We start from the raw sequence: 25,971 nt of genomic DNA on the forward strand, positions 1-25,971 counted from the left end.
TTCTAACTCTCTATCCCTCTCCCTTACTCTCTGTAAAAATCAATAAAATATGTTTAAAAAAAAAAAAAAAAGAATTGGGGAGTGGAGTTTCCTGAGGCCTGGAAACGAAGTCCCACAGACTTGGGGGACAAAGTGGTCATACCCAGCTCTCCTGTCTCCTCCATGGTTGTTCACCTTTTACAGCTCACCCAGGAGGACCCTGAGAAACTGGTGTGGAGCCCACACCCGCAGGGAGGCCCTTACAGCCTTTCCAGCTCCAGCTCCTCAGCTTGTCCCTCCTCAGAGAGAGACCACAGCAGGTGATGTGACTCGGAGGCCCTGGTGGGAGAGGATGGGCAGTGGGCATAGCAACCGGGCTCTGCTGGATCAGCTTCCCTGGGCCCAGGGCCGCCTGTGTTTGGAGAGGTAGCAGCCGAGTAGACACTCACTCCACAGCACTGAGCCTCTGTCCTCAGAGCCAGCTCAGGGTGAGGTGGGAGACTTGCCCCTGCCCACAGGATGGAGCTTAGCAGCCAGGAGACCTTCCTAGAGGTCATTGACTGGCTGGCAGAAGGTGTCCCAATGACACTGGCTACCAGGGAACCCTGGGTCACTGGCTCCCACTTCCTGGTCCTTCAGCTCTCTGGCCAGAGATGGGCGGTGCTGGACTGGGATGGCCTAGAAGAGGCTGTTCCCAGGTAGCTTTAGCAGGAAGTAGTAGCAGGGAGGCAGTTCCTAGCTGGTGAGCCTTGGGGCATGCCCTAGTTCACACACACACACACACACACACACACACACACCCACCCCACCCCCCCCACCCCCCCAGGGAGGCATACCTTTCCCCTTCCCTCTCCCTTCCCTTGTCTTTGCAGGCAGGCCTGCCCTGGTGCATCTGTGAGCGGGCAGGCAAGAGGCCTGTGGGCCAGGCAGCAGCAGTTGGTCATTGGCTCTGTTTCCCTCCCATTGGTAAGACTTGCTCTCAGTCTGCTTCTGGGCTCACCCAGTGGCCCTCCCCCAAGAAACCTCATTGCTCCTGACCTGGGCAGCCTTGATTACATCTGCTTTTATTTTATGCTCATGAAAGTGAAGCTTGTCTGTCATAAAAAATGGGTAATTATGAAAAATAGATAGGAGATGCCCCAGTTGAGGTAATCACTGGGAGATTTTGGCATGTTTTGTCTAGCATACTCTATTCATCTTTCACAGATTTGTACACATACTTTTGCATTTTGAGGTAGTAAATCCAATATCAGTTAGATATCAAAGCATTTTGTTGAGTCCCTAAACATGATTGTGACTACTGCCCTGGATTTGCTCTGTTGCCCCTCCATGGGTGGGCTCTAGGCAGTTTCTGATGATACCTGTCTCTGACACACAGCCAGGCGTGGACACCTTGGTGTGCACGCATTTGCGTCCACATTTCAGGGTTATGCTTTCATAAGCCTCGTCCTCCCCCTCACAAGTCTGGGAAATAGGCTCCTGGTCCAGGGGAGAGGTTGGCTGGGCCTTGGAGGAAGCCTGCCAGGACTTTGGTTGGGGGACTGAATGGCTTGAGAGAGGTCAGGGCCACACCAGGTGTCAGTACATTGGGGCAGGGGCGTGGCTTTAGGAGGCTGAGGGCAGAAGTAGATAGGGCCCCCAGGGGGAGGGGTGTTTTTGTGAGGTCACTCTTGGGGGAGTGCCTCTGGGTCAGGGGCCGCAGCTGTGCCTAAGGGAACAGCTGTGGCTCTGGGTCAGGCAATGGGGAGACACAGCTGAGCTCAGTTCTGTTCCTTTTGGGAGCTTCATCTCCCCAGGCTCCTGGTGCCGGGCCATGGGGGTGCCAGAAGCAAGGGGACCCAAGCTAGGTTTGTCCCTCACTCTCGATGAGAGGTTAGATGGCCATTTGCTCCGTCCCACAGCGTTCCAGTATTGCTCCATTTCTCAGAGGAGGAAACCAAGCTTCCAGAGGCAGGTGGAGTGGGGGGGTGCCAGGCCAGTCAGCCTGGGCCACGTGATCCAGTGACCCGTTTGCAGATGGGAGAGACTGGCAGCCGAGCTGCCTTGAGGTGGTCGGGTCCCTGGGCAGGTGGCCCGTCCCATCTCACTGGGTCTTGGAAGCCGTTAGTGTCATGTCTCACTCCTGCCCTGCAGATGCCCTGCCTGGCCTGCCCTGCCTGGTTGTCTGTCTTTGGGTGTGCATCTGGCAGTGGGTATGCGTGTGTCTGTCTTGCACTGTTGAGATGTGCGTGAGAGCACGTGGTCCTGGGTTGTGATGTGTGTTTTCTCCCAGACTCAGGCTGTGTCCCCCACCCTGGGGGCCTCAGGTCCTGCTAATGGGGCCCAGGTGCAGAGCAGGGCAGCCTGTGATTAGGTGGCTCAGCAGCTCTCTGGAGAGCTGGTTTCCCTAATGAGCTTTTCCCCACTGGCAGCTGCCTTACTATTTTTTTCTACCAGAAAAACTTAAGCTGGCCAATATGGCTGCTTACTGTCACCAGCTCAGCCGCAGGCGTGGCAAGCTGCCCAGGGTTTGGGTCCGGTCCCCAGAGCCCTTCTGCCTGCACTGCCTGCCCTGTGTCATCTGTGGGATACTGGAGTGGGGGCGAGGTGCACACCCCTCTTCATGAGGCCTGGTCCCCACCTGCCTTTTGGAGGCCAGCAGGGCCTCGAGACACCTCAGGCTTCGCCTCCAGGCCCCACCAACCTGCCACGTCCCGCCAGCTCCCGCCCACCCGCCTGCCTGCCCTGCTGTTGGCAGGTTCCAGTGTCTAAAAATAGTACTGGAGGAGACTCAAGTCTGGGGCTCAAGGAGGGAGATGAGTCTGGGGAGGGCTGCCAGCTCCACTTCCAGACACGCCGGGGTGGGGGGCAGTGGGCGGGAAACCCCATGGAGGCACGCCCCAGCAGCTAACGGGAGTCTGCCCAGGAGCCCAGTGTTGCTTTGCTGCCCAGGAGGGAGGCGGGCAAGGGTATGCGTGAGCAGGAGGCTCTGCCAGGCCCTGGGCTAATGAGAAGAGTGCTGGTGCCTGCACTTCTGGGGGGAGACACTGCTCTACTGGCAGCTGCCCATGCCTGAGGGCTGGCACAGCATGGACACAGGATTCTGGGGGCCGTGAGCCTGAGGGCTGGCCCTGCCTCAGCTCTACTGCCCAGGGATGTGTGTGGGGAGGGCCCGAGTCAACCCCATCCCAGATGTCCCTTTTGATTAGAGAACAAAGGGCCTTTCTGTCAGGAGAAGATCAGGGCCAGCAGCCTTGGGGAAGCATGCCCTGAACTGGCCTAGGAGATCTGCCAGCCTGTCCCTCAGGCTGACCCTCCCACACATTTGACCCTCCCACAGGCCAGGGTGCCTGTGGGAAGAAGGCTGTGTGCCCGGCACTGCCTGCCAGACCCGGTGCTGACATGAAGGGCTGTGGGCAGCCTGCGGCTCCGGATCCAGGGCCCAGGGACGGGCACCGGGGAGGGGAAGGGGCTGGCCTCCTCTCTGGGCCGATGTTACCTGTTCGGGTGAGTGGTGGTCTCGGGGCCATGTGGGTGGGGAGTGGGAGTCTTGGTTCTAGTCTTGGCTACTCTCACTACATCTGCTTGAGAACTGGACCTGAGGTCTGGGAGTCCCTACTGGGCCTGTCCTTGGGAGTCTCCCCAAGATGTGCTGTGAGGGGAATAGAGGGCTGGGGGCTGCTTGCTGCTCTGCCAGGCCACCGCCTCCTTGGAGGCCCCAGGCTTTGACTGTTGGGATCTCTTGCAGGCCACCTCCTGTGGGCCCAGCCTGGCACCACACTTACATTTGTACTGGATCCGAAAGGTGGCTCCTGCATCCTGCAGTCAGGACAACCCCTAGAAGCGTGCAACTGGGAAGTGTCCTGAGGCAGAGGCACCCCACTCAAGGGTGGCCCCTCCTCTTCCCAGCCCATAGGCACCCTCTTCTGAAACCTGGCCATCCAGGTGTAGAGGCCTCTTCCTTTTCCTGGTTTCCTGGCATAGCATGTCATTGAAGAAAGGGCAGAGAATGCAAGGAGATGAGAATGCCCTTGCCTCTGAGTGGCCTCTGAGCCCACTCTTGGGGACCCCTCACCCCACTTTTGTGTCTCAGCCACCTCACAGGGAGTGGAGTCTCCCTGAGGACCCGAGCGTGGACCCTGGAGGCTGGCTTCCAGGGCTGGTGGTGACAGTTGGCCGTCTGTCCCTAGGTGGTGGTGCCCACCCGTGTGGGGCAGGGCTATGTGTTCGAGGCCTCCCAGCCAGAGCAGGACGAGTACGACATCCCGCGCCACCTGCTGGGCCCGGGACCCCAGGACATCTACGACGTGCCCCCTGTTCGAGGGCTTCCCAGCCAGTACAGCCAGGAGGTAGGTGCCTGCCTGCCTGGGTGGGGGTGACTCGGCTGGCCCTGCTGAGGGAGGAGTGGCTTTCCCCGCCCTGGCCGGGGTAGGTGGCTCTGGAGTTACTGCTCTTTCCATCCGTCAGGAGGCCCTGGCACCTGTATCACTGCACCTTTTCTGCCCCAGGTATATGACACACCTCCCATGGCTGTCAAGGGTCCCAATGGCTGGGACCCATCTCTGGACGTGTACGATGTGCCCCCCAGTGTGGAGAAGAGCCTGCCGCCATCCAGCCACCACGCGGTGAGCAGTCGGGGTGCTGGGGCCTCACTGGCTGGTCCTGACTGAGCTCGGGTCTGGATATGACTATGAGTGTGCACTGGGGTGGGGACATGAAGAGACCTGACTCCAGATCCCAGCTTTGCCCTCACTCACTCACTCTGTAGTGGGTGCTCCTGAGCCTCAGCGTCTTTGGCTGTAAAAGGGCCACGTGGAGGGCCTTCTTCATGGTGTGTGAGAGGAACACACAGGGTGTCAGCAAGGCGACCACAGAGCCTATCATCCAAACCCAACACTTCTGAGAGCAAAAGGGGGTCCAGTAATAATGAGGGGGCATCAGGCACAAGCCAAGGTGTTGTCACCCTGACTGTAATACACAGATAGCTCAGCCAAGTACCTGCACAGAGTAGGGAACACACAGGCGGCAGCAGTGGTGGCGGTGGTGGTGGTAGTGATGGTGGTGGTGGTGGTGGTGGTAATGATGGTGATGGTGGTGGTGATGGTGATGGTGGTGGTGGTGGTGATGGTGGTGATGGTGATGGTGGTAGTGGTGGTGATGGTGGTGGTGGTGGTGGTGGTAATGATGGTGATGGTGGTGGTGATGGTGGTGGTGGTGGTGATGGTGGTAATGATGGTGATGGTGGTGGTGGTAGTGATGGTGGTGGTGATGGTGGTGGTGGCGGCGGTAGTGATGGCGGTGGTGGTGAATGGTGGTGGTGGTGGTGGTGGTGGTGGCATTGAATGGTGATGGGGTGGTGGTAGTGAATTGTGAAGGTGATGGTGGTAGTGGGTGGTGATGGTGATTGCAATGGTGGTGGTAGTGGATGGTGGTGGTGATGACGATAGTGGTGGTGATGGCGGTGGTGGTGGTGGTGGTGGTGATGGTGGTGGTGGCAGTGAATGGTGATGGTGATGGGGTGGTGGTAGTGGTGGCAGTGAATGGTGATGGTGATGGGGTGGTGGTAGTGGTGGCAGTGATGGTGATGGTGATGGGGTGGTGATGGGATGGTGGTAGGGGTGTGATAACTGATCTCCCACGGAGTGTTTGAAGTTACACAGTGAATTAACTTACATAACCCTCACAACAAGCCTGTGAGGGAGATCTTTCATCTTTGAGGTGAGCAGTCACCCGCCTTAGGTCACACAGTGGAGCCAGGATGTTGAGTTCAGGTCTGGCCCCAGAGTTGGGCTCTTAACCATACCTGTGTGGATAGAATGGTGGTGAATGTGCACCGGGCTGTGGCTGGGTCCGGTCCCTCGGCTTCAGGTGGGCAGATGGGCGGGCAGCCTTGACCACCCTTTGGCCCCTCAGGTGTATGATGTTCCTCCGTCTGTGAGCAAGGACGTCCCTGATGGCCCACTACTGCGTGAAGAAACCTATGACGTTCCCCCTGCCTTCGCCAAGGCCAAGCCCTTTGACCCAACCCGCCACCCACTGGTCCTCGCTGCACCCCCCCCAGACTCGTCACCCGCTGAGGATGTGTACGACGTGCCACCCCCTGCTCCCGACATCTACGACGTGCCCCCTGGCTTGCGGCGGCCTGGCCCCAGCACCCTCTACGACGTGCCCCGTGAGCGGGTTCTTCCTCCTGAGGTGGCTGATAGCAGCGTGGCCGACGATGGTGTGTACGTGGTGCCCCCCTCCGCTGAGCGAGAGGCCCCAGCTGATGCCAAGCGCCTGTCTGCCTCCAGCACAGGCAGCACTCGCAGCAGCCAGTCGGCCTCCTCCCTGGAGGCACCGGTGCCAGGCCGCGAGCCCCTGGAGCTGGAGGTGGCTGTGGAGGCCCTGACCCGGCTACAGCAGGGTGTGAGCGCCACCGTCACCCACCTCTTGGACGTGGCAAGCAGTGCTGGCCGGTGTGGGGGCTGGCGCAGCACCACGGAGCCTCAGGAGCCCCCAGCACAGGACCTGCGAGCTGCTGTGGCCGCTGTCCAGGGGGCCGTCCATGAGCTGCTGGAGTTTGCCCGCAGCGCCGTGGGCAACTCTGCCCACACTTCTGACCGCACACTGAATGCCAAGCTTAGCCGGCAACTGCAGAAGATGGAGGACGTCTACCAGACATTGGTGGCCCATGGTCAGACCTTTGACAGTAGCCGAGGAGGCCCTGGGGCCACTTCTGAAGACCTGGACCGCCTGGTGGCCTGCTCACGGGCTGTGCCCGAGGATGCCAAGCAGCTGGCTTCCTTCTTGCATGGCAATGCCTCGCTGCTCTTCAGACGGACCAAGGCCCCTGTCTCAGGGCCCGAGGGGGGCGGCTCCCTGCATCCCATCCCCACCGACAAGGCCAGCAGTATCCAGTCCCGGCCCCTGCCCTCACCCCCCAAGTTCACCTCCCAGGACTCACCAGATGGGCAGTACGAGAACAGTGAGGGTGGCTGGATGGAAGATTACGACTACGTCCACCTGCAGGTGGGTGCCGCCCTGCCCAGGTTTCCTGGTCCTCTTTGAGCTCTGATTTTTCCACCCCTGTCGTGGGACCCTTATCACCCCCACGAAGGGCTTTTGTGGCCAAAGGAGGATTTGGCCCAGGAGGGCCTCAGTGGGTCCCTTGTCCTTCTCTCACTTTGAGCTTCCAGGCCAGAGGGCCCCCAGAAGCCCATTCCTCTCCCCACCTCAGGCCTTTGGGCCAACGCATCCTTGTCATCACATCCTGCAGCTGACCAGGGCAGAGGTGGCTGTTCTGTTTGGGGAGATGGGTCCTGAAATATAAGCAAAGACAAAGATACTTCTAGGCAAGGGGGAACAAGCAAGGTGATGGGAAGGTGGTTCTCTGAGCAGAGACCGGGGTGCCAGCCAGGTGGTCTCAGCATTCCAGGCTGAGATCTGGCAGGGGTCAGGGCCCAGGGGTCAGGGACAGGTGGGCAGGCTCTGTATGCCTAGGGGATGGCACTGGAACGAGGGCAGGGAGGCTGGCCTTGGCCACATGGAGTATGCCCACCCCTTCCTGTGCTGGCGAGAGATGGAGGCGGCCCAGGAGGGCTGCTTCCTCTGGAAGCCGACCCCACCTTGGGCCTGGTGGCCTCCGTGCTAGCCTGATGCAGTGTGCAGCGCCACCTGGTGGCCACTCTTCTCACTGTGCCCCCTCCTGGTCTGTGGGGTCCTGGCTCAGCCCAGTCCTTGTCTCCCCTCCAGGGGAAGGAAGAGTTTGAGAAGACTCAGAAGGAGCTGCTGGAAAAGGGCAACATCATGCGGCAGGGGAAGGGCCAGCTGGAGCTGCAGCAGGTGAGGACGCGGGACACCCGCTGCTTCAGCAAAAGCTTCTTATCTGTCAGAAGCCAGCCTGTGGAGCTGAGCCTCGGGCCCTCCCAGCCAGTCCCACTCCACTGCATCCTGTCCCCATGCGTTTGCTGGGTTGACACTAGCAGAGTAATTGTGGTGGATGTTTTAGAGTGACCATACAGAAAAGTATAAGAAAGCAGGAAAAAGAAGCCGGTTACCCAGAGGAGTGTTTAACATGGTACTTTGTGAACAATTACATCTGCTTTTATCTCATGCGTTTTTCCATGGCATTAAACAGTCCTCATAGATTATTTTTAAAGGTCATATAGCATTATTGTTGAGCATTTAAATTGTACCCAATTTTCTTTATAAATAATTTATCTGCAAACATAGAATCTCCTTCATATTTTGGATCACTTGAAACAGACAGTTTACAAAAACTAAGGGAGTTTTATTCTGATTATGAAGATAATAAAAACTAAAACATAGACTAGCACAAAATAAACACAGAAATATCACCCATAAGGTTCTCTGCTTGGTGCATTAAGTCTTTTTATGTTGTTCTAGAGGACCGGTGCGCGAAATTCGTGCACGGGGGCAGGGGGTGTCCCTCAGCCCAGCCTGCACCCTCTCCAATCTGGGACCCCTCGAGGGATGTCCGACTGCCCGTTTAGGCCCGATCCCGGTGGGCATTCGGACATCCCTCTCCCAACTGCTCGCCTGCCTGCCTTCCTGATTGCCCCTAACCACTTCTGCCTGCCAGCCTGATCACCCCCTAACCACTCCCCTGCCAGCCTGATTGATGCCTAACTACTCCTCTGCCAGCCTGTTTGCCCCTAACTGCCCTCCCCTGCAGGCCTGGTCACCCCTAACTGCCCTCCCCTGCAGGCCTGGTCCCCCCCAACTGCTCTCCCCTGCAGGCCTGGGTCCCCCCCAACTGCCCTCCCCTGCAGGCCTGATCACCCCTAACTGCCCTCCCCTGCAGGCCTGGTCCCCCCCAACTGCTCTCCCCTGCAGGCCTAGGTCCCTCCCAACTGCCTTTCCCTGCAGGCCTGGTCCCTCCCAACTGCCCTCCCCTGCTGGCCATCTTGTGGTGGCCATCTTGTGTCCACATGGGGGCAGGATCTTTGACCACATGGGGGCAGCCATCTTGTGTGTTGGAGTAATGGTCAATCTGCATAATACTTTTTTATTAGATAGGATAGAGGCCTGGTGCACAGGTGGGGGCCAGCTGGTTTGCCCTGAAGGGTGTCCCAGATCAGGGTGGGGGTTCCCTTGGGGCATGGAGTGGCCTGGGCAAGGGGCCTGTGGTGGTTTGCAGGCCGGCCACGCCCCCCGGCGACCCAAGTGGAGGCCCTGGTATCTGGGGCTTATTTATCTTCTACAATTGAAACTTTGTAGCCTGGAGCAGAGCCAAGCTTTCTGCTTGCTCCAAGGCGGCAGCCATTTCTGTTGGGATTTATGTATCTTCTATAATTGAAACTTTGTAGCCTTAAGCAGAGGCCTGGGCCGGCCAGGGCTGCAGAAGCTTGGCTTCCTCCATTGTCACAGGCAACCCTAGCCTCCTGCTCTTTCCAGCTCCGTGGCTGCTGCCATTTCTGTTTGGGTTTATGTATCTTCTATCATTGAAACTTTGTAGCCTTGAGTGGAGGCGTAGGCTGGCAAGGGCAGGCGGAAAGCTTGGCTTCCTCCATTGCCGGGGAAACCCAAGCCTCCCTCCTGCTCTCTGTGGCCGTAGCCATCTTGGTTGGGTTTATTTGCATGTTCGCTCCTGATTGGCGGGTGGGCGTGGCTTGTGGGTGTAGCAGAGGTACAGTCAATTTGCATATTACTCTTTTATTAGATAGGATATGTTAAGAAGAACATTTTTTTTTTTTTTTTTTTTTTTTTTTTACTTTTCATTTTGGAATATTTATAAATTCACAGAGAGTTACAGAGAAAGTACCCATCACTTAGTTTCCCCACAATTATGTTCTGACTGATTAGAGAGCAGCACCCAGACAAGAGTGATGTCCCTCGTCCTCACCGCCACTCGGTTGTTCTCCATGTCTCTCCTTGTGCCATTTTAAAAACGTTACAGAAATGGAGTCATAAATGAGATTGGTGAAAGTTATTTGGAGAATCTCTAGAACATGCTCTGCCAATAGGACAGGAGGCCTGTCCCCGCTGCTGCTGAGTCCAAATGCCGCCCCTTTGAGCCCTTGTGCTCTGTGGCTGCGGTCTCACTCTGCCTTCCCTCTCCGCAGCTGAAGCAGTTTGAGCGGCTGGAGCAAGAGGTGTCCCGGCCCATCGACCACGACCTGACCAACTGGACGTCTGCCCAGTCCCTGGCCCCAGGGCGGACAGGCAGCCTGGGGCCCTCGGACCGGCAGTTGCTGCTCTTCTACCTGGAGCAGTGCGAGGCAAACCTGACCACGCTCACCAACGCGGTGGACGCCTTCTTCACCGCCGTGGCCACCAACCAGCCGCCCAAGATCTTTGTGGCACACAGCAAGTTTGTCATCCTCAGCGCCCATAAGCTGGTGTTCATTGGGGACACGCTGTCGCGGCAGGCCAAGGCAGCTGACGTCCGCAGCCAGGTGACTCACTACAGCAACCTACTGTGCGACCTCCTGCGTGGCATCGTGGCCACCACCAAAGCTGCTGCCCTGCAGTACCCATCGCCCACCGCCGCCCAGGACATGGTGGACAGGGTCAAGGAGCTGGGCCATAGCACTCAGCAGTTCCGCCGGGTCCTGGGCCAGCTGGCAGCTGCCTGAGGACAGTGACCTGAGGGATGGAGGGTGGGGGAAGAGGGCAGTGATGGTTCAAGCTGCCCTAGGCACCACCCCGGGAGTCTCAGTGCTGCAGGCCTGGGGACAGGCATCCCCAGCTTCCCCAGGCCTTGTGCCCCAGCCTGTCAGGGATTTGTACGTATTTATGACAGGGCAGGGTGTGGGCTCAGGAGCCCAAGCAGAGCAAGGCCCCCAGAGCCCGGGCCAGGAAGCAGGCTGGGGTCTTCCCTGAGGGCACTGCAGGCTGGGGAGGTCCCAGCTCTGGGCAGCCAGGCCACAAGCGTGCAGGTCCCTTGGCCCACACAGCCTTGGTGACCCCTGGGGGCTGACCTCAGCCCCATGAGGGTGCTATGTCTCCCCCAGGGGTCAGTGCCACTGAGATGTGCTCCTCAGCACCAAGAGAAACCCCTAAAAAACTATTTTTCATTATTGATTTTCCAATCATTTGACTAACAGTCTACATTTAAATAAAATTTTAAAAGTGAAAAGTAGCCTCCTGAGGTGTGCAGGGAAGAGGACCTTGGTGGGAAGGTGGGGGTGTGCTCACTGCGATGCCCAGGGTCGGAGTGGTGGGTTGAGGAGACCTGTGGTGAGACTATGGGCATCCTCTGGGGAGGGGGAGGGTCCCAGCAGAAGAAAGCCGAGGCCACGGGAAACAGGGCTTGGCCATGGAGATAGGCCAGGGTCCGCTGCAGGGTGGGGCCAGGTTTGCTAATGGATGTAAGACTTTGGGAGTTGGGGGTGCGTCCAGCCTGCCATGAAGTCTGGGCTGGGAGGCAGATGTCCAGTCTGGTTCGGACGTTCTGAGAGTCAGGCCTGCTCTGCCTAGGCCAGTGGTCGGCAAACTGCGGCTCGCGAGCCACATGCGGCTCTTTGGCCCCTTGAGTGTGGCTCTTCCACAAAATACCACGGCCTGGGCGAGTCTATTTTGAAAAAGTGGCGTTAGAAGAAGTTTAAGTCTAAAAAATTTGGCTCTCAAAAGAAATTCCAGTCGTCGTACTGTTGATATTTGGCTCTGTTGACTAATGAGTTTGCCGACCACTGGCCTAGGCCACGTCTCTCCTGGCTGTTTGTTTTTATTTAAGTATGTTTTAACTAATTTCAGAGAGAAAGGGAGAGGGAGAGAGAGAAAATCAGTGATGAGAGAGAATCATCGATTGACTGCCTCCTGCACACCCCCTACTGGACATGGAGTCTGCAACCCGGTTCATAGGTCAATGCTCAACCACTGAGCACACCGGCCGGGCACCGGCTGGTTCTTTAATAGTACAGAAGCAGCGGGAAAAGGCAGCAGTTCCCTCACTGACCGCTGAGTGTGGTGGGTCCCCTCCAGTGGCTCTAGCAGGCCTGGGAGAGGCAGCCAGGGGCAGTTCCCGGGAGGGTTCCTGGAGCCACAGGTGTGGGACCAACAGCAGGCCCCTCCTCTGTATGCCACTCCCCGTCACTAGGCCAAGCCAAACACACTGAGCAGGGCTCGGATGGTGAGTACCCCGCAGTCCAGGTGGGAGCTGGGGGCCAAGGCCCATTCATTTGCCTGTGCTCTTCCTGGCCACTCTCTGGGGAGGTGACGAAGGAGGGGCCCTTCCTGGACCCCCTGCACCAGGTGGAGTGAAGGCCCAAGTTCAGGAGCAGAGTGAGGCCTACAGGCCCTGAGACAAGAGACGGGTGCCATCAATATGTTTTCACGGGTTTATTGAGCTTTGTGGGAGCAGGCTTGGCAGGGAGACCAGGGCAGGGCCAGGGCCTCAGTTGTCGGCCAAGATCTGCCGCACCCAGGGCATGAGCTCTGTAACCCGGGCGTACACGCCAGGGCTGGAGGTGGAGCAGGTGCCGCTGCCCCAGGACACAATGCCCACCAGGGTCCAGGCTCCATCCTTCTGGCAGACCAGGGGGCCCCCAGAGTCGCCCTGCAAGAAGAGGAGAGGGCTTGGGTCCGGCAGCCCAGGTGGCCTGGCCCAGAGGCCCCTGGATGGTTCCCAGAGCCAGTCCAGGGCCTGGCAGCCCTAAACCCAGCAGCTGTCTCTCGAAAGGATTATGAGAACCTGAGCAGCTCATGGCTCATGCCCTAGAAGTCGGGGTGAGGTTCTGTGATGGAGGCTCACAACGCTGGTTTGATGGATAGGAAGAAAGCGAGGGGTACTGGCTGTAGGCCACAGTGAGGAGAAAGGGCTGCTTCTGGAGCCCTGGGCCCCGTTCCCTGCCCAGGCGGTGCCCTGCAGAGCTCTCGGAGGTGCCCTTTGCTCAGAACTCGACATCCATGGAATCTTGCACTGTGGTGGCCCACCAGGAGGTCCTTCCCAGCCTCAGCTAGGAGCACCCAGAAAGGAGCCTGCCTGCTCCTCACTTCCCTCTGCCCAAGCCCCTGGCCTGGGCTCTTGCCTGAACCCATCCCGGCCACAATCAGGTGGGAGGTTCTGAAGAGAAAGGAGGGGATTTCTGCTACAAGGCGGGGAGGGAGGGGGACAGAGCGAGCCCAGGCAGCCATACCATGCAGGAGGAGACGCCGCTGGCACCGGCACAGACCATGAGGTCGGTGATCTTGTTGCCCCAGAACTTCTTGCAGCTGGCGTTGGACAGGAGGGGCAGGGCCGCCTGCTGCAGCTTGTCGGGGGTGTTGGCATCTGGAAGGGCCGGGTGGTGGTCAACACCAGCAGCCCCACCTGCCCGCAGCCTCCACCTGCCGCCCGCCCACCGGGTCACTCACTGTTGTGTTTGGTCAGGCCCCAGCCCGTGGTGGCACACAGTGTGCCCGCGGGGAAGTTGTCGGCCTCATTGGGCAGGCACACGGCAGACACGGTCTGGGAGAAGCGGGCGGGTGTGGCCAGCTTCAGTAGGGTGATGTCATTGTTGACAGTGAACATGTTGAATTTGGGGTTCTTGAACACCTGTGATGGGGCAGACAGCCACAGTTGGGGTCTGGGCAGAAACCCACGGCTGGGCCACCCTCATCGCCTCCATCCCCTCTGACCACAGGCCACTTCAGCTCGGCAGCTCCTTCCATGGGCCCAGAACGAAGGTGCCGACCCCCCTGCATGGAACCTCACACTCCCTGCTTTCTGCTTTTGCCCATCTGGGTGGGGTATTGGGTGACAGGGAGGAACTTGGCTTCCTTTACCTCCCCCCAGCCCAGGGGTTTCTCAGGATGGTGGCCCAGCCCCGTTAGCCTGCCCTGCCTGGGCCACCATACCTTGGCAATCTTCAACACCTGGATGTCCTCAGCGTCTGAGCCCTGGTCAAACTCCCCGGCCACAACCAGGTGGGAGGTTCTGAAGAGAAAGGAGGGGATTCCTGCTGAGGTGGTGAGTGTGAGTGCATGTGTGTGCAGGTATATGGGCGTGTATGTGTGCATGCGTGTGTGTGTGTGTGTGCATGCGCACACCTGTGTGGTGCTGATCAGAGATGGGAGCTCAGAATGTCAACAGCTGCCCCTGGACAACTGTGCCACAGCCTGCGAGTGTTTCCTTCCCAGTGACTCCTGGGAGGCCAACAAGACTTGAGCTTTCTACACATTTCCAATTGGGAAACAGGAATGAAGTTCAGAAGGCCCTCCTCCCATGCCAGTGGGTTTCCTGGGGACCCCAGGGCCTCACCTGACCCCGCAGTGGGCAGCAGTCACCACCCAGTCCTCGCTGATGAGGGAGCCCCCGCAGAAGTGGAAGCCGGTTTTGTCCTGGAGGAAGATGGGGAGGTCAGTGCTGGCTGAACACCAGCAGCCCCAGCGGGCCCCCCACCCCAGCGTGTCCCTCACACATGTGCAGAATCCCCTCACCTGCAGGGACACCTGCCAGGGCCAGGAGCCAGGGACAGCGTCCTCCCCGTTGACAATCCTGGACAGGCCGCTCAGCACGGGGTGGATGGCGGGGACCCCGCAGCCTGAGGTGGGAGTATGAGGTGAGGGGTACAGGCCACGGTCACCTCTGGGCTCCCCACCCAGGTCCCACTGCCCCATGAATTCGCAGGGAGAACTCAGTGTGCCCTGTGCTTCAGCCCAGACAAGGCCGGCAGGTTGAGTGTGAGGTGGTGCAGGGCTAATGTCGGCAGGAAGGCTGGGCCCTGGGATTTGAACCCAGCCCCATCATTGCCTAGCTTAGCCACTGAGTCTCAGTTTTCCCATCAACAAAATGGGACCATATAGTTGCTAACCTCACAGAGCTGGTATAAGGATATAAGGTGAGTTAACAGGTAAAGCACGTAGTTGTTCTGGGAACATAGTAAGCCCTCAGCAAACAAGAGTTTAAAAGGGCTGGGTTCAAGGGCCCAAAAGGGCTGGGAGGGGCTGTCTACCTGCTCACTATCTGAATCAGTTTGGGAATCACCAACTCTTCAGAGAGCTTCCTGTCCCTCTAGATTTGTCCTTCCTGTCCCCGTGCACAGGTGTGGAGCCTTGGGGCAGCCCTAGGAGCAGCCACCTCCTCCCCGGGGCCTCACGCTGGCTGGTCTGATCCAATCTTCCCAGGGTCTCCATTATAGAGATGGGGCTGCTGAGGCTCCTACCACCACCTTGCAAGACTGAACTGGGAGTGGGCCCCAGGGTTGGGGGAGCAGCCTTCCCGGCTGCTGCCTGCCCCAGCGCTCACCGAAGGCTGTGCCCATGAGGGCAAAGCAAGAGAGGAGCCAGAGGAAGGCCATGGTGCCACTGTCAGGGTGGTGTAGGGCACTGGCCTGGGAGGCTCCCCATTTTATCCCTGTGCACCGGGCTGTTATCTGGGGACCTTGAGGTGACTGTCTTTTTCCTGGGCATGTGCCAGAGTGGGCAGGATGTGCCCAAGCAGGCCCGCCTGGGACAGCAGCAGCTGCAGCCATGGTTGTGCTTGGGGCCAGAGTCAAGGCAAAGTGGGGGCTGGTTTAGGTGGACCTTGACTCACAGCCAAGGGGAAATGAGATGTCATGCTGTTCTTCGTTCCCTTGCACTCAGCTTCCTCCCCAGGCCCTGCCTTGGGAGGGGCCCTGTGGCAGCAGCCAGACCCGGGCAAGCCGCGCCTAGTCTCTCACGGTCTGGAGGGCCTCGGACAAGTAATTTAGTTGGTCTATAAGTTCTTCAAAAACCCCGGGGCAGTGTGATTGAGTAGGGAAAGGGCAGCACGGAGGTGCGGTGAGGGCACAGGTGGCCAGGGGCTGAGAGTGCTCCCCGAGTTTCGGGGATGGATGTCCAGGAAGGCTCGAGTGAGGCTTGCTTCGACATCTGCGTGGTCCCTCGGGCTGCTTGCGGTGTGGCGTGGAAAGGCAAGCCGCCCACTGCCGGTCACACAGACCTGGGCCCAGGGGCCACCTTGGGGCCCTGCTATCGCCCCCGCTGGTGCAGGCTGGGCCAGGCGGGATCATGGGAGCAGGGAGGCCTGTTTCTGGCTTGGACAGCAGGGTGGGCAGTGGGGCCCTTTCCTCGCAATTGGCAAACTGGGAAGACAGAAATTGAGGGGGGCTGCTCCCCAAAACGCACAGGGAAATAATACGTCATGGCTGGTTCCAGTTTCTATCGCATTGATTATCGTAGCGTGGTGTTCACATACAGGTATCTGCACCAGACCCTCTCTGACCCTATTTCTATACGCAAAACGGGGTGCTCATAGTGTGTGACCAGGCGGTGACCAGGCAAAACGAGGTGCTCATAGTGTGTGATCAAGCGGTGACCAGGCAGAGGGAACGCGAGTGCAAAGCCTGGGGGAGCGCTCCCAGGCTCGCCAAGAGCCAGGGCAGGAGGCTGGACTGGGGTGACCAAGGGGTGCACCTAGGAGAGCCCTGATGGAGACACTGCCGAGCAGGGGCCCAGATCATCCAGGCGGGGGCCCGAGTGGGGGAAGGGTGGGGAGCGGCCTCGGTGGCCTGAGGCGACCTGTGGCCCTGGCAGTGGCTTTGGGAGCAGACAGCTGGCCGGGGCCCTGCACCCTGGTGCACAGGTGGCAGAGGCCTGGGAGCCAGCTCAGCTGCAGGTGTCCGTCTTCAGCTGTGGGGAGGGGCCAGAAGCTGGCAGGGGCGGGGCCTTGGCCCTCCCAGTGCTAGGAACATAGGTGTACAGTCCTTTGGAGACCCTGCTTTTAATTCGGGGCGGGGGGGGGGGGGGCGGGTATTCATGCAGAAGTGGAGTTGCAGAATCCTGTGGCAGATCTGCTTTATTTTTTGAGGACCCTCCATATGTTCCCACAGTGGCGGCACCGTTTTACATTCCCGCCAACAGTGCACAAGGATTCAGATTTCTCACCTTTAACAATTCTCTTTCTTCTTATTTGTTTGGCTTTCGTGTATGTTCGCCATCCTAATGAGTGTGAAACCTTGCTGTGGTGTCGATGTGCATTTCAAAATGACTGGTGGCTTTGATCATCTTTCCTTGTGCTCATTGGCCGTTTATGTGACTCCCCAATATTTATGGTTGGACTGATGCTGCAGGAACTTAGTGCCACAGCCTCTGCCTCCAGCACCTGTTCCCACCTGCACTTGAGCCTTTGCCACCTCCAGTGTTGTTTTGAGAACTTGTGATGCCATTGTGTGCCCTGACCAGGGTCTCACCCTTCCTGGCAAAGAGGCCATCCTGACTCCTCCCGGGGGAGCAACCCAATCCCAGAATCTCACGCTCCGAGGTCCTGGGGCCACAATGACTGCAGCAGACACCGTCCTGCCTAAAACCTGTTGGCACAGCCACGCTGGGCTCCTGAGGACTTTTAATAGAGGGCATTTTTACAAAGATGTGGGCAGGATTTAGGGGAACCGACAAAGGATGGCGAAGTGCATAGGCTTCTGGCCACAATGGGGACACACCTAGAGCTGAAGGGACAAGGGGCGAGCCGTGATGGAGCCTCGAAAGAGCAGCTGTATAGACAGGGCCGCCTGAAGGAACTGCGCCCCCACAGAGGGAAGCAGCCACCCCACAGCCGCCTGGGAACCGAGAATAAGACCCGGCTTCTCTCTCCTACCCTCGTGGGTCCTGCCCCTGCTGGGGCCTCTCCCCCTCCCCCTCCCCGCTGACCCCAGCAGGAAGCCAGGGAGCTGGGGGAACTCTCTGCAGTCTCCTCCTGGAGGCCAGCAAGGTGGAGAAGGGGGAGAGCGGACCAGAGGGGGAATGGAAGACATCCAGCACCCTTCTTATGATTATTTTGCATCATTAAGGTTTCTTTTTGCAATCAAATACATGGCGGACAGTGGCTAATAAGAGGGACCTGCCTTTCTCAGATGAGTGCACACAAGCAGAGATTTGGAGGCCGGCAATTGCCGGCCTCCACTCAGCAGCTCGGCGATGGGGGCGCTCCGGGCCAGGATCTCTGTCTTTCTTCTCCGGGTCTCAAGAGGGCAGCCGAAGTGCCAAGCCCCACACCCCACAGACTGCCAAAGTGGGCCGGGGCTGGGTTCTCCTCCCCCACTTCGTTTCCACTGGCTTCTAGCAATCAGAGTTCTGCCCACTGAGGCTGGGTGGGGTGACCCTCCACGGGGACCCTCAGTGTGGAGAGAAAGGAGGGGGATGGCGGTAGGCACAGGCAATGGCTGTCACTCTAATTAAATGACCGCCCTGCTCCCAGGCTGTACTCACCTCACGGTTTGGTTGGAATGGGGCAGGGGTTGGGGGCCAAAGGAATTGCTCAAAGTGAAAAACACATCACCAGACACGCACACATCTCTCTGCGGGCCAGGTGTGGCCTTCTGAGGCCACATCCTCCCATTCTCGTCAGCTGAGGGTTTATGGGCATCAGACCCGAGAGCCAGTGACAGGCTGCTTCTGTTTTCTGCTCTGGAAAAGTCCCTGAGTCTAGAAAAATACAAATGGCTTGGCTACCTGCTTGGAATGAGTGAAGGGGGAAAAGCAACCAGCAAATGTTAATATTTCAATAAATTACCCTGGCCTGGAGTTTAAATATGGATTCCTGATGCTCAACGCCAGGCCCACACTCAGCCAGGACATCCCTGGGTGGCCACACACAGCAGGTGAAAACATCAAAAAGCTTCAGACCCAGTTTGGAAACAGCGGCTGCCCCACTCCCTGTGTCCCCAAAATTTGGCCACATCAGCCCTTAGCACAGAGCGGGCTCAGGCCTCAGGACCCCCTCTTAGGTGAGCTGTGGCCACTGTTTTCATGGTCAGAGCTCACTCAACTGGTGGTTAACTAAACATTTTCAATAACCCGCCTGCAGAGAGCATGCAACCCTGAAAAAACCCAAATTCACGAATCAAAGACAAACTTCAAAGCCACTCAAGTTCAGATCTGGACTGGTGACACTTCCCGCTCCCCCGACCGCCTTTCCCCCAGGGACCATGACCACAGGCCCCAGAGGTGCTGGGAGAGTCTGCCCGCCAAGTTTGGCTTTTCAGAGCTTCTCATCAGCGAGGCCCACATGGGACTGTCTCCAGCAGCAGCGTCCCCAGTCCCTCTTCCCAGTTACTGGACATCAGGATATTATTCTTTTTCCTTTCAATTTTATTTTGTACTAGAGGCCCGGTGCACTGGGTGGCGGGGTAGGGGGGTCCCCTCAGCCTGGCCTGCGCCCTCTCGCAGTCTGGGAGCCCTCGGGGGATGTCCGACTGACGGCTTAGGCCCACTCCCCACGGGTCTAAGCAGTCAGTAGGACATGCTTAGTGCTGCTGTTGAGGCGGGAGAGGATCCCACCACCCCCGCTGCGCTCACCAGCCATGAACCCGGCTTCTGGCTGAGCGGCGCTCCCCCTGTGGAAGCGCACTGACCACCAGGGGCCAGCTCCTGCATTGAGCATCTGCCCCATGGAGGTCAATGTGTGTCATAGCAACTGGTTGTTCTGCCATTTGGTCGATTTGCGTATTAGCCTTTTATTATATAGGATGGTTTCAGGTGTACATGCAGCTTAATGGTTAGACCATCATATACTTTACATAGTGTTCCCCACCATATTTACAGTTCTTACCTGGCACCATGCAGTTATAATATTATTGACTGTATTTCCTATGCTGTACTTTACATCCCCATGGCTATTCTGTAACAACCAATCTGTACTTTTTTTTATTGTTGACAGTGTTACAGATGTCTCCCATTTTCTCCCTTTTTGCCCCCCTCCACCCAACCCTCACCCTGCCCCAAGTCTTCGCCATGCTCTTGTCCATGGGTTATGCACATATGTTCTGTGGTTAATCTCTTCCAGTCCCCTCCTCCCCAGCCACCCCTGACTCTGTACTTCCTCATCCCTTCACCTCTTTCACCCAGTCCCCTAACCTCCTTCCTGTCTGGCAACCATCAGTCTGTTCTCTGTATCTATGAGTCTGTTTCTATGTTGTTTGTTTGTTTTGTTTTTAGATTCCACACGTAAGTGAAAGCATATGGTATCAGTGTTTCTCTGATGGACTTATTTCACTTAGCGTAATACCCTCGAGGTCCATCCATGGTGTCACAAATGGTGAGATTTTATTCTTTTTTATGGCCAAGTAATATTCCATTGTATACATGTACCACAGCTTTTTTATCCACCATCTATTGACAGGCACTTGGGTTGCTTTCATATCTTGGCTATTGTAAATAACGCCACAAAAAGCATTATATTCTTATTGTTTAGCACCTGTCTCTCCCTGGGGTCTCAGACCCCCGAGGGCAGGGGTGGCGCTCTCTGTTCCTGTGGGTGCCTGGCCCAGGGAGAGGAGGAGCCTGCACACAGAAGCCATTCTGCCTCCACTTGTGGCAGATGCACACACACGCCTGTCCTTTTCTCCTTCTGTGACAATTAAATCATTTATTTTCTGTTTCCTCAACACATCCTTTAAAGATGTGGAATCAAAGCCTCATTTCATGAGATGAAAGCTTTATGGGAGGACTAGTTCCTTACATTGTGAATTATCACAGAAGAAGAGAATCCGTGGAGCCCAGTGGTAGACATGGACGGCCAGCAACTGTGACCTGCTGGCGGCCACCGTGCGGCCACTGTGGGGCAACTCCTTAGGCCCCGCACACCCTCACACCCGCCCTGAAGCTGCTTGGCTGGGCTGGTTTCGAGGGGGCCCCTGGATAACCCAGAATATCTGTATAATACTTGATCTCTGAGGAGGGATGCATTGAACACTCTGCTGAGAACCTGCAGCCTGCGTTTACGGACTGGAGGCCTCCCAGTGACGACCAGTGGGCTTCTTTGCGTTAATTCTTTGATCCGTGGTGGGATGCTGGCCTTGCCCGCAGCGCCCTGGGGCTGCCTGGTGTCGCCAAGTCTAATGGCTGATGTTGGGCAGGGCAGCTGCCCCTTTCCCAGGGATGGCCTGTCCCAGGCTGAGAGCCAGCCTGGCTGCGAGAGGGGCTTGACCCCCACTTATCGCCAAGGTCCCTGGAAAACAGGGCGGGTGGCTGTCCGGCTTCTCTGACTGGGCACGGCCAGGGGGGTGAGGGGCCCCGGGGGACATAAAAGGAGCCCTCGCACAGGCACTGCACATTCCCACGCTGAGCAACATGGCCTTCCTCTGGTTCCTCTCCTGCCTCGCCCTCGTGGAAGCCGCCTTTGGTGAGTGTGTATGGGGAGCAGCCAGGCCTGGGAGGAGGTGGGAAAGAGGTCCCTAAGTCCCCAGGGACCCCAGGGACAGAGGGGCTCTGTCCGGAGCAAACCCTAGCAGGCATCCTCAAACTACAGCCCGCGGGCCACATGCGGCCCGCCGAGGACATTTATCCGGCCCGCCGGGTGCCGCTGCCCATCCTGCTTAGCAGCCGACTCGTCCTGGGCCCGCAGTGCGCATAGGAATTTGTTCATAGTTTTTTTCTTAAACTATAGTCCGGCCCTCCAACGGTCTGAGGGACAGTGAACTGGCCCCCTATTTAAAAAGTTTGAGGACCCCTGCCCTAGGGCCTGGCCAACAGGGAGCTATGAGTCCCCTTCCCTGTACCTGTGGGCCTGGACAGAGAGAGGCAGGCGGAGGCTGTAGGGAGCAGAGGGCTTCTGGGGCTTTCTGAGCCTCATGCCCTCACACCCTGCACCCTCACACCTGCACCCTCCTACCCTGCACCCTCACACCCTGCACCCGGCGGGAGGTAAAGACCAGTTGGGACTGCACGGAGGGCTGAGGCCCCAGAAGCGGCCCAGGCTGATGCTGTGGGCAGAGTAAGGTGTGGCCACAGACCTCCCAAGGCAGAGACCTGGATTCTTTATTTATGTCAGGCACTTGCTAACGTTTTATTTTCTATTTTAACAAAAGAAGAAATCATTTAAAAATACAGAAAATTATATGACAACCCTGCACCATCAGGGTTTAGCAAAAGTTACCCCTTCAGCAGATTTGTTTGAGGTATTTCTTATAAAACATCCACTAGATTCAGCGAGAGCCCCCTCTGCCTCCTCCCGCCTCCCCTTGGCCGGTGAAGCCGCACCTGAACTTGCTGTGTCTCATTTCTGTGCGGGTTTTTACAAATTACTACATATTTACACATCCACAAAATACAACCTTTGTGAGAACTTACATAAACGGCAGGATCCTCTGCGCCAGTTTTACCACATGCCTTTCCCACCCACAAAATGTTGTAGATTTGTCCCCGTGGAGTGGGGCTCACTCATTTTAACCCCGTGAAATGCTCAGCTGTGTAAACACCTCCCCGGGTACTGCTAATCCTGTTTGCTGTGACAAGAAATAGATGATTATGACATGTTTTGGCGGTAACAGCCTTCAGTGAGGGGCAGGGCAGGAGGGGCAGGTGGCCTGGTGGGCCGTAGGGGTCACAGTTGCCACACCTGCACCCAGGGGAGAGCTTGCAGGTCCTGCCCAGGTGTGCCATGGTCATATTAAGCACCTGTCTTTTCTCATCCTCCTGTGACCATTTAAGTCCTTGAGCTTCTGTTTCCTCAGTGTGTCCTTTCAAAGTTCCGTTTTATTAACTAACTAGGTGCCCGATGCACGAAGATTCGTGCAGAATGGGCCTTCCTCACCCTGGCTGCCCGCACAGCCTTGCTCCGGCCCAGAGCCGCCTTTCTGCCTTTGCTCCACCTGGAGCCGCCTTCCCACGCTGCCCAGAGGCCCTGAACAGCTGGGGCAGTGCAAAACGCCTGCATCCCGCCCCCATCAGCTGGGTGCCTGTGTATGCAAATTAACCTTCCATCTTTGTTGGGTTAATTTGCATACTCACTCCTGATTGGCTGGTGGACGTAGGGAAGGTAGGGTCAATTTGTATCTTTCTCTTTTATTAGTGTAGATTAAGAAACAAAAATTCTGTGCAATGAGTAGTTTCTGAAACTCTGGAACAGAGAATGGAGTGTGGGCCCTGCTGTTGCAAACTTGGCTTTTCACACTCCCTGAACGGGGTCAGCGCTCCCCACGCTGGGTGCACTTGGGTTATAATTCCACAGCCCCCCCACACCCCTAAAACTAATCGGTGAGCTTTGCCCCGTGAGATTAGTGGTTTGCTCCCCGGTTTACTGAGGACCGTGAGCTTTGAAGGCTGAGGTCTCAGCAAGGAGGGGCGGGCCAGGCGAGGGGGGGGGGGTGCTGGGTGCGGGAAAGGGCCCTCAGCGCCTGCTCCACTCCTCCCTCCGCATCCTCAGGTGACAGGGTCCCAGGCTGCAGGGTCCTGAGCCTGCAGGTCCCAGGAGTGGGAGTGAGCTGCAGTGGGGCCTGTGCCGCGGGGTGGGCTGCGGAAGAAACCAGCATTTCTGCAGCCGGCTCCGGGCCTCAGAGCTTCTTCACTCTCTTCCTGTCCCCGCACCCCAGGCTGCGGGGTCCCCGCCATCCAACCCGTGCTGAGCGGCCTGTCCAGGATCGTCAATGGGGAGGACGCTGTCCCTGGCTCCTGGCCCTGGCAGGTGTCCCTGCAGGTGAGCGAGGGACACGCTGGGGTGGGGGGCCCGCTGGGGCTGCCGGTGTCCAGCCGGCGCTGACCTCCCCGCCCTCCTCCAGGACAAAACCGGCTTCCACTTCTGCGGGGGCTCCCTCATCAGCGAGGACTGGGTGGTGACTGCCGCCCACTGCGGGGTCAGGTGAGGCCGGGCCGGCTCGGGAGGGAGGGCCGGGGTGGGGAGCAGGCGTGTGCTGGGTCCTTAACCCTCACATCTCCCGCTAGGACCTCCCACCTGGTCGTGGCCGGCGAGTTTGACCAGGGCTCCGATGAGGAGAACATCCAGGTCCTGAAGATCGCCAAGGTAGCCGGCCGCGGACGCGCGGGGCGGGGGGCTCCGGGGACGGGGCGGCCCGCAGGGGCCTCGGGGCTCTGGTCCCGGCTCCGCCGGCTCTGGCGGGGAAGGAGCTGGCTCCTGGAAAGCTGCAGATGGCGGGGTGACCCCAGGCCTCACCTCCGCGGCCTGCCCCGCCCACAGGTGTTCAAGAACCCCAAGTTCAACATGCTCACCGTCCGCAACGACATCACCCTGCTGAAGCTGGCCACGCCCGCCCGCTTCTCCGAGACCGTGTCCGCCGTGTGCCTGCCCAGCGCCGCCGACGACTTCCCCGCGGGCAGCCTGTGCGCCACCACCGGCTGGGGCAAGACCAAGCACAACGGTGAGGGCGGCGCGCTGGGCCCGGCTGCCTGCGAGGGCGTCTCCAGGCGCGACCCCGCGGGCTCTTGGGATTTTTGTTCTAAATCCCATTATTAGTCATAAATCTTCCATTTCTTTACTTAAACCCTCTTAGTTAGCAACCTGCCACGCATGAATAAGGGCGTGGCTTGGTAAACAAACTCGAGCGGTCAGATGCTGAGACAGCCCGAGGCACCCAGGCCCGCCTCGCCCACCTGCGCGGAGCACCTGTCTCCAGCCCCCCCTTCTCCCGGGGCTCCAGGAGGGGGAGCGGCCAGCTCGCTGCCATCTGGGCTGGGAGTGAGGTCCAGGTCTGGTTCCGGTTCTGAGAGTGGGCCTGGTCTCCCGCCTGCTGGCTCTGCCTGATTCCCCTCCAGCCTCCTAAGTTCTCCTCAGGCCCCGGCTCCCGGCTCCCGGCTGCCCCTTGAACAGGACAGAGGCAGCAGGAAGGGGGATGGAGGCTGGGTCCCCGCCAGAAGGACGTCACCCCCTCCCCAGAAAGGAGGACACAGCCCCTCCGCCCATCGCCCAGTGGCTGTTTGGTGTGGAGCCAGAGCGGGGCCGTGCCCCGCAGATGCTGGTGGGGCCTAAGGGAGGGGGAGCTCTGTGTCCAAGGATGAGGCCTGCAGGGGGCGGCAGGACCGGGGCAGGCTGTGGGGCGAGAAGCCCTAACCCGCCCCCCCCACCCCCTCCAGCCAACAAGACCCCTGAGAAGCTGCAGCAGGCGGCCCTGCCCCTCCTGTCCAACGCCGAGTGCAAGAAGTTCTGGGGCAACAAGATCACCGACGTGATGGTCTGCGCCGGCGCCAGCGGCGTCTCCTCCTGCATGGTATGGCTGCTTGTGCCTCAGGCCCACCCCGCCACCTCGCCCGCCCCGGGTCGGGCCGTGATCCATCTGCTTAACCTCCCTCCTTGCCCTGTGACCAGCCAAGAGGGCTCGCTCTGGGCTTTCCAGGGGTATCTAATGTCACCCCAACCCCGTGAAGCGGGACGTTCCCAGCCCATTTTACAGAGGATGGCCGGGCTGAGCGGGTAGGCCACCTGCCAGACCCTCCAGGAGTAGGTCGCAGGTTTAACCAGATCTCAGTATCCCGGCCGGCCACTGCCCACACGGTCCTTTCTCTGCAGCCCCCGCCAGGGCCCAGCCAGGTCAGGGCACACTAGGGCCCCAGCAACCTCTCAGGCTTGGACCCAAGCCTTCTTCTCCTCCTGCAGGGCGACTCTGGTGGCCCCCTGGTCTGCCAGAAGGACGGCACCTGGACCCTGGTGGGCATCGTGTCCTGGGGCAGCGGCACCTGCTCCACCTCCACGCCTGCCGTGTACGCCCGCGTCACGGAGCTCATGCCCTGGGTTGAGGAGATCCTGGCCAACAACTGAACCCGTGGCCCCTGCCCTCCCAACCCCGAGTGTCCCCAATAAAAGCATCTGTACAGGAACTCTGACTCTACGTGTATGTGTGGCTGAGGGGGTGTGGGGCTGCAGTTTCCCTGTTACCCAGCAGGGGGCGGCATTACCACTCACGTTCCAGCGTGCAGGTATCCCTACAACACCCACCCCACCCCCGCCTTCTCAGGAAGCTGTCTTTGTATCTCATCCTCCCTGGGGTCGAATTCGGGTCCTACTTGCTGGAGCCAGCTTTGGCCCATGGAGCTTTCTGAAAGGCAGGAGTCCCAGGCCAGGCTATGCAGTCCATAGCCCTGAGGGGTGGGCATTGGGACCAAGATACTCTACCCATGAAGGCTTCTCCCTCCACCACATGACATGCCCCAGGCTCCTTTCTCTGCCTTTAGCCCCCTCCACACCCAGTGCCCTAGAACAAGCATCTAGTCCTCAGCCTTCCTGCTTCCCACCTTTCATTCAGTTATCCAGTTGTACTGTTCATGCAGGGTCTACGCTTACTTCTTTTTCCTTTACAGATTTTATTTTTACATTTTTTCCTTATGGATGTTTAAGATAATGAATTTGTTCTCTGTCATCCCCCAAAAGTGACCCAATTAATT

General features: G+C 58.4%; 3 protein-coding genes across 8 annotated transcripts in view; 2 read left to right on the forward strand and 1 right to left on the reverse strand.

Annotated features, from left to right (window-relative positions):
• Positions 1 to 11,041, forward strand: part of BCAR1 (BCAR1 scaffold protein, Cas family member) — a 68,791-nt gene extending 57,750 nt beyond the window's left edge. For 5 of the 6 annotated variants that reach the window (XM_080645147.1, XM_080645148.1, XM_080645149.1 and 2 more), the window contains exons 3-7: positions 4,149 to 4,307; positions 4,467 to 4,583; positions 5,872 to 6,969; positions 7,693 to 7,782; positions 10,026 to 11,041. In XM_080645147.1, coding sequence (XP_080501273.1) covers positions 4,149 to 4,307; positions 4,467 to 4,583; positions 5,872 to 6,969; positions 7,693 to 7,782; positions 10,026 to 10,538 — 1,977 coding nt within the window. In that variant the 3' untranslated portion in view covers positions 10,539 to 11,041. Of the gene's footprint in view, positions 1 to 3,425; positions 3,466 to 4,148; positions 4,308 to 4,466; positions 4,584 to 5,871; positions 6,970 to 7,692; positions 7,783 to 10,025 lie in introns of those variants that run through there. The other variant, XM_080645150.1, reaches the window with a different exon arrangement.
• A 1,195-nt stretch (positions 11,042 to 12,236) lies between these two features.
• LOC308235696 (chymotrypsinogen 2) lies at positions 12,237 to 15,200 on the reverse strand. The gene is made up of 7 exons (XM_080644733.1): positions 15,131 to 15,200; positions 14,323 to 14,426; positions 14,144 to 14,223; positions 13,741 to 13,819; positions 13,258 to 13,438; positions 13,041 to 13,174; positions 12,237 to 12,460 (listed from the first exon to the last, which is right to left on the reverse strand). The coding sequence occupies exons 1-7, from the start codon at positions 15,180 to 15,182 to the stop codon at positions 12,299 to 12,301; spliced, it is 792 nt and encodes a 263-aa protein (XP_080500859.1). The 5' UTR covers positions 15,183 to 15,200; the 3' UTR covers positions 12,237 to 12,298.
• A 5,717-nt stretch (positions 15,201 to 20,917) lies between these two features.
• Positions 20,918 to 25,405, forward strand: LOC308235563 (chymotrypsinogen B). Its single transcript, XM_080644484.1, has 7 exons — positions 20,918 to 20,983; positions 23,172 to 23,275; positions 23,358 to 23,437; positions 23,521 to 23,599; positions 23,774 to 23,954; positions 24,667 to 24,800; positions 25,187 to 25,405. Exons 1-7 carry the CDS (start codon positions 20,932 to 20,934, stop codon positions 25,346 to 25,348), a joined length of 792 nt encoding a protein of 263 aa, XP_080500610.1. The 5' UTR covers positions 20,918 to 20,931; the 3' UTR covers positions 25,349 to 25,405.
• Positions 25,406 to 25,971: the final 566 nt, after the last annotated feature.

The sequence above is a fragment of the Plecotus auritus genome (genome assembly GCF_963455305.1).
Source record: "Plecotus auritus genome assembly, chromosome: 10".
Taxonomy (NCBI): Eukaryota; Metazoa; Chordata; class Mammalia; order Chiroptera; family Vespertilionidae; genus Plecotus; species Plecotus auritus.

What these genes read in the sequence shown, in the direction of transcription:
- LOC308235696 (XM_080644733.1), bottom strand. Translation starts at nt 15,182, where the DNA reads ATGGCCTTCCTCTGGCTCCTCTCTTGCTTTGCCCTCATGGGCACAGCC. An exon ending in GCTGCCCACTGCGGGGTCAG is followed by an intron (nt 13,820 to 14,143) that starts GTGAGGCCCTGG and finishes CTTTCTCTTCAG; the next exon opens with AACCTCCCACCTGGTTGTGG. An exon ending in GCGGCGTCTCCTCCTGCATG is followed by an intron (nt 12,461 to 13,040) that starts GTATGGCTGCCT and finishes CTCTTCTTGCAG; the next exon opens with GGCGACTCTGGGGGCCCCCT.
- LOC308235563 (XM_080644484.1), top strand. Translation starts at nt 20,932, where the DNA reads ATGGCCTTCCTCTGGTTCCTCTCCTGCCTCGCCCTCGTGGAAGCCGCC. An exon ending in GCCGCCCACTGCGGGGTCAG is followed by an intron (nt 23,438 to 23,520) that starts GTGAGGCCGGGC and finishes ATCTCCCGCTAG; the next exon opens with GACCTCCCACCTGGTCGTGG. An exon ending in GCGGCGTCTCCTCCTGCATG is followed by an intron (nt 24,801 to 25,186) that starts GTATGGCTGCTT and finishes CTCCTCCTGCAG; the next exon opens with GGCGACTCTGGTGGCCCCCT.